This window comes from Bipolaris zeicola (assembly GCF_000523435.1).
Source record: "Bipolaris zeicola 26-R-13 unplaced genomic scaffold scaffold_510, whole genome shotgun sequence".
In the NCBI taxonomy this organism is placed as follows: Eukaryota; Fungi; Ascomycota; class Dothideomycetes; order Pleosporales; family Pleosporaceae; genus Bipolaris; species Bipolaris zeicola.
Genome location: NW_006912559.1, coordinates 1 through 6,185, shown reverse-complemented (window position 1 = coordinate 6,185; position 6,185 = coordinate 1). Strand labels below are relative to the sequence as shown.

General features: G+C 51.4%; 2 protein-coding genes across 2 annotated transcripts; both read right to left on the bottom strand.

The window, feature by feature from the left end:
• Positions 1-518: 518 nt before the first annotated feature.
• On the bottom strand, positions 519-2,573 carry COCCADRAFT_112892 (uncharacterized protein; the record flags this gene model as incomplete). The annotated part of the gene is made up of 1 exon (XM_007720539.1): positions 519-2,573. One exon carries the CDS (start codon positions 2,571-2,573, stop codon positions 519-521), a length of 2,055 nt encoding a protein of 684 aa, XP_007718729.1.
• A 1,250-nt stretch (positions 2,574-3,823) lies between these two features.
• On the bottom strand, positions 3,824-4,029 carry COCCADRAFT_10292 (uncharacterized protein; the record flags this gene model as incomplete). The annotated part of the gene is made up of 2 exons (XM_007720538.1): positions 3,824-3,916; positions 3,970-4,029. 2 exons carry the CDS (start codon positions 4,027-4,029, stop codon positions 3,824-3,826), a joined length of 153 nt encoding a protein of 50 aa, XP_007718728.1.
• Between the last annotated feature and the right edge of the window lie 2,156 nt (positions 4,030-6,185).

Here is a 6,185-nt window from a genome sequence, read left to right as displayed (position 1 = left end):
CCCCTCCCCCGTCCCCCATGCATGGGCTGTATCTGCAATTTAGCGCTTTTGATTGCGCTCGTCTGACGCAGCCAGGTCGTCTGAGGCAGAGCCAGGTCGTCTGAGGCATAGCCCGCCCAGTAGTGCCGGACGGCCTCGCTTCTTCTGTTCTGGAAATCTGGGGTATCGCCCGCACGCCAATCACTCGCGCCCACACACACCGACCCGGCCTCTGCACGCTGTTCCCATCCCCGGTTGCCGCTACGCTTCCGGTTACTGACTTGCCCTTCCTTCACCCACACCCACACACACACATGTGCAATGCACTGCACTGCACTGCACCCACACAGGCACTCACTCACGCCTCTTGCACGAGAACCGCCACACCCCCCGCCTCGCATCCTGCATCATCATCATCATCATTATCATCCATCACTTTTACCAGACACGTTCTGCATGTGATTATGCTTGCTTGCTTGCTCGTTCATTCATTCATTACCTATCTGCTGCAGTGCCCGTCATCCCTTCATGTCGCAAATTTAAAAGTGCCCCCGCCCACATGCCAGTCGCACAAAGTCATAGCACACGTTTTGCCCAACCAGCTTCCTAATCGTCTCCACCGTCGTCCATGCAGACACATCAGCAATCCCATACGCTGTCCAGCCTGCCGACGTTGCAATCTCCAATGTGTCCACCTTGCGCGGCCCACTTGCCAGGTCGACAAACACCTTGCCTGCTGTCTTGGTCCCCACCGCTCCGAGTACCTTGGGGCTGCCCTCGGGACTGCCGTTGCGCCCAGCCACCCGGTAGTGCTTCAGCAGGGGCACCACCAGCAGCGACTTCTCCGCCGGCAGCGCTGAGATAATCACAAACGGCTGTTGCAGTCGCTTGACATCTTCAATCGACCGCACCGGCGACACGTCAGTAGATAATGGACCATGTGACTTGAACCCTATAGTGTAGATAGGCCCGATGCCTAGGTTCTTGAGTGCGAAAATAGACGCCGATGCATCACCCTCATTGTTGGCTAGCAACAGCGCTGCCTGTCCGCTGTATGCCGACGGTACAAAGTCGCGTGTCAGTGTCGCTCGTATCCCCTTCCACCGAGTATTGTCACCAATCAGCGATGCATTGCTGCTTCCCGGCGGCACTAACACCGTGTCAACCTGGCCAATAGCCCGCGCCGCATTCGACAGAGACGGTAGGTATGGCGCAGACGCTCCCAGCGGCGGGTTGATATAGGCCCCCCCAAAGTTGTTGCGCCGGAGAATGTGCTCAATCGATGCCTTTGGCCCTCTCTCGGCAAAGCTAAATGAATGCGGCAGGCTAAGCTCATTGAAGCACTTCTCAAAAAACATGGCCTGCGACGTCGACCGGAAGCTTCCAATCCCGTATATATCCCGCTTCGGCATCTGGCCCATGGTGTGCAGCGCCGCATTGATCTCGGCTGCACTCAGCTGCCCCGGCGCTGCAATCATGGGCAACAGTGGGTGCGTAATGGGCGTGAATATCTTGTTGAGAGTCCTTGAGAGCTGACCCATAGGCCCCATGTTAAGTCCAGAGAAGGGCGGGTGTGGGTACTTGGCTTGAATCGTCGACCGGAAGTACTCGAGCTCGTAGTTCTCCTGCATCGAGTTGACCAGCGCATACATCTTGACAATGTCTCCATACACCGCCCCCATCTCGAACAGCCTTTGCGTTTCAGGTGACGTCCACTTGAAGGTGCCCGAGAAGTCGTGAAAGGCCGAGATGATCTTGGTGCATGCCTTATTCTCAGCCAACTTCTTGCGGATTTCCTCGGGCAGCCACAGCTCCACGTCAATGTACTCGCAGCCCCATTGTATCGCGCGCGCAAGGTATCGGTAGTAGAGCGAAGGGTCGTCCATGGGAAATCGGCCGTTCTCCTTTGTGCACCTCGTTGTAAAGATGATGGGCAGCTCAGTGCGCTGGCGCAACACCATGACCTGCTCGCCCACATACTTGAGGCTGGGCACCTTGCTGATGGTCCCATCCGCCAGAGGTTCTTCGAGCAGGTCCACCCGAATCTCTATCGCATCCGCACCAACCGACAAGATATCCAAATTCGGAAGCGCGGCATGTACGTCGGGGAACGTGGTCGAGATTAACGTCGTTCGCGCCTTCTTGGTAAGGTCGCGGTGGGGGCCAATCTGGCCTAGGATAAAGGAGAGGTAGCGCGAAACGTCTCGACGGAAAAAGGGCGATCGTGTGTAGAGATATTCATAGTCGCATCGGTCGGTGATGCTTTCGTCCAGCTCGTAGCTTCCATCCACCCGGTGTGTGTTGATCAACAGCCTGGACCGGTCCCAGCTGTCCAAGTGCGGCTTTGCAACCAAGCTGCTCAACCCATACACTGTTTCCTTTGGGCCGGCCAGCGCGTCCTCTATCGACGACGCCAACTCCCATCTCTGTCCCAAAACATCGGCAATTGTATCTACAATGCTTTCCTCGCCCTCGTTGTGCAGGATGAGGAGCGCGGGTCGGGCGCCATGTGGAATCTCCTGCACGTCAATGACCATACCTTCTTTCAGGTGAGGGGAGGTCACGCCCCCGGCAGTCTGCACCATGGTGGCCATGGGTGAAGAAGATAAAAGTGTGGTTCTGTTGGTGTTGTCGCTTTGGATTAGCCGTATGTGTTGAAGCCGTTGATGCGATGCTGGATCTCGGCGAGGATGCGACGGGCGGAATACAACTGGCAAACTGCAACAACCGTCGCTACCATCTCCAAAGCGTCGACGAGGCTGAGGCAGTTGGGGGTGCGTCTGGAGAAATACAAGCGCCTCACAGTGAGCGCTGTACTAGATTCATCCGTGGGGGGGTGGGATGCAGGACTGGCTTTTGATTTAATCGCAGTGCGTGTGAGGTTTGGAGATAGAGAGATAGCACCATGTCCTGAACAGAAGTGGAAGCCCCAAGCCTCCGCAAACCGCGCGCGTTTGTTCGCTTCAGAGCCGTCCTATGGCTGGACGGTGAATATGCCGTTGGCATTGGCACTAGCTCGGAGCTGTAGGATAGTCGACGGTCCCGGCGCGGGCACCAGGGCGCCTTCGCCGATAGCTGCGCCTGAAATTTATCCGTCGGCTTACCACACGCCCACTCAACCCCCAGATTTCGCACCAATCACCTGATCTGCCATGCCTCAATCCATCTGCCCGCCAAGCATCCACCTCCCCATCGCCATCCTTTGACGCGAGATGCTGCTGACGTTGGCCGGTCCAGATTGGTGGAGAATGGGCGTATAGCCCATCGCCCACTGACATCCTGGGGCCTGAGGCAACACTCGACTCCCATCTGCATGTCTGAGGCGTCGACTGCCCAGCAAAAAACACCACATCAATACGAGCTTGGTATCCCGTGTGGGCGTAAATCATTTCGATCCACACGCCCATTACTGTCGCCAGGCCTGCGCCTAAATCTCCACGCCTCTGCAACTCATCAAATCCCCTTCAATCAGCCCTATCGCAGTCGCTGTTTGGGCGGTATGCCGTATTGGTGTTGGGTAATTACAACCTATGCCTCCCCTGTGCAAGCTAATCCACCCTCCTGAAAGATCTGCAAAAAAAAAAAGATATCGTTCTCCTCTCTTCACAACAATAGCCTCAAGTTCGCCTCAAACGATCGATGTAAAACGACATTGCCTAATCGACACGCGTTCCATCACTTCCGGTTTAATCGCTTGTACCAAAGAAAGTTCACATATGCAATATCTCGGTGATTTGCCACTCTATATTAGTCCGGAGCCCGCTGTACATTGATGCACCTTTGTTTGGCCCTCTTTGACTTTAGCCGTTAACCCTGAAACACGGGTGGGAAAGGTAGAGAAACCTCAACTCTCTATGCCGGTTCCAGATTTTCCGTGACCAATTTTACTGTAACGCTGGTCCACTTCAACGGTAGAAGTACCAACAGTGCCGTGGAACTAGCTGATCAAGTCAGCTCAGAGACCATCACAAATTTCCATGTAGCACCAACATGACCACGGAAGATTTTGTATTGGAGCATTTGCGATTTCTTCTCGTCGTATTTTTCCATTGTTCTTCAGCTATGGTCAACCCGAGGTATTAACGCATCGTGTCTTTCAAAGTACTTACCGAACGGCTAAAATGATGCGTCGAATGTATACGACACTATACCACCATCAAAATGACGCATTCCGAGGGACTAAAGCCTATCTAATCGCGCATGCTGCAGCACTTCGGGCCAAAACAAAACCATTCTTCCATGACCAATGCATGCTCAACCGCATCTCTATACCACTTTGGACCCGTGTGGAAGCCTGCGGATACCATATTCGATCACACCGCTGAATCGCCATCTCGGCAACTTGCAGCATTCCCGTGCCATGAGCAAATGTAGCAATATGGAGCCGCAAAAGATTCTTCTGGGTTTCACCAGAGCAACGCTACGTACAATTGAGAGACCCTTCATCGTGACACTTTCTGCACGCAACTTCTTCCCAGTCAAGCTAGCCGCCGTCTTTTACAGCCTGATGTCCCTTCTTCTCCGTTTCTATTTTAGATCGGACCATCGGAGTATCTTGACAAACGTACTGCGTATAGGCTAATGTGGTTGTCCCACTTGTCTGGTCCGATCAGCTTCATCTGTAGATGAACTACATTCTCACTAATATGAAACAACACCACCGGCTGAAGAAACACGATGAACAGATATCACGAATCGAAGATTCTGATGCAATAGACAACCCACATGACCTGGCTTGGTCCGAGTACGACAATCAGTTTGTATGATACAACCTTGTAATCTCAACTCAATCAACGTGACACCGTTCAGTAAAACTCTTCAAACACGACGGAGACGTATATAAGAGGTATCTCTTTTCTGTAAGAAGTATCATCTTACCCATATCCTATGGTGCAAATGCCAACCATGATGTATCTTCAGCTAACTCCACTCATGTCTCCAGATTTGAATCAAACTCCGTTGGTTTAAATCAGCCTGGAAGAAGCGGTGGTCGCTCATTCTCTACTGTAACTATAAAGATTCTGCACATCACTGCCGTCGTCTTCCAAACGTACGTGTTTCATCAGACCATCTGGTCTAGTCTGTTAGCAAACATGCCGGAACTTATTACTGCTTCGTCTCTATTCGAGGGTGAAATGGATTGTCTGTCATGCTTACGACTTCCAACGTGTAGGCAAGCTATCGATAGATGCTGGGCCTTTCCAGTATAGTTATATTAGCATCTTGTGAAAGCATTAACACGAACAAACAAGAGATGATCACAAAAGACAAGGCACCCCAATTAACGTCCATCCCTGCGTGACGCAAATCCCTCCGTGCCCCAAAGATCCTACAGTTTAAACACCACAGATATTCTAACACAGCTTATATTTGCCTAGTACACTATAGAGCTATTTTGTAGACCTTTCTCTATGCTATAAAGGCTTAGAAGGAAAAGATTACACACTATTGAGCTCTGCTGTCGCTTATACCTTTCGATCTACAGCAAGCCCCAATAGTTTTATACCCCTATTTTAACATAACAGCTAACAGTGACTTCTATCTCGGGATAACAAGAGTGTAGACTGATAACTATAGAATATTTTCTAGTTTCTACTAAGGATTGATCTTAGTAAACTTTATTCTGAATTTATCCGTGAACAAGACTCGATCTTAGGCATTAGCCGCTAAGCTTAGCGTGCTTATATTAGATCTTAGGATCTTTCCATACTGCATTACACTAGCCTGATAAGCGTAAAGTGTAGCGCGCAGGTCTGGAAGTATCCATGCCAATCACGTGAGATCCATCTTCTGCAGCAGCGGTTCCCTTGTGTTCGTCGTAGGCAGTGTAGTCAGATCTGTGTTGACCATCTCTGCAACTTAAAACCTAAATTTTGGGCAGAGGACGTTAGTAGTGATCAAGTCGCAGCTATTGATGTGTTCTTACAGAAGGAGTATCTCTACTGGTTAGAAGGACTCAGTCTGTGTAAGAGTGTAGGGAGAGGCGTCGTCTCGATGAGAAAGCTCTGGTCGCTAGTTCAGGTAAACCGTCTAGGATCTGGGTGCCTGTGTAGTATAATTGAGATGCTAATGCTAGCAGGATATGGGCGACCAAGATAGCCTTACTCAGCTTTGTTACACGGGGTTAGGTGCTGATACTTCTCTAATGCTCGATCCGGGTTAGGGCGAGTGAGTTGGTGTGTAGAGCGCCGTGAGGTATTTGTCTG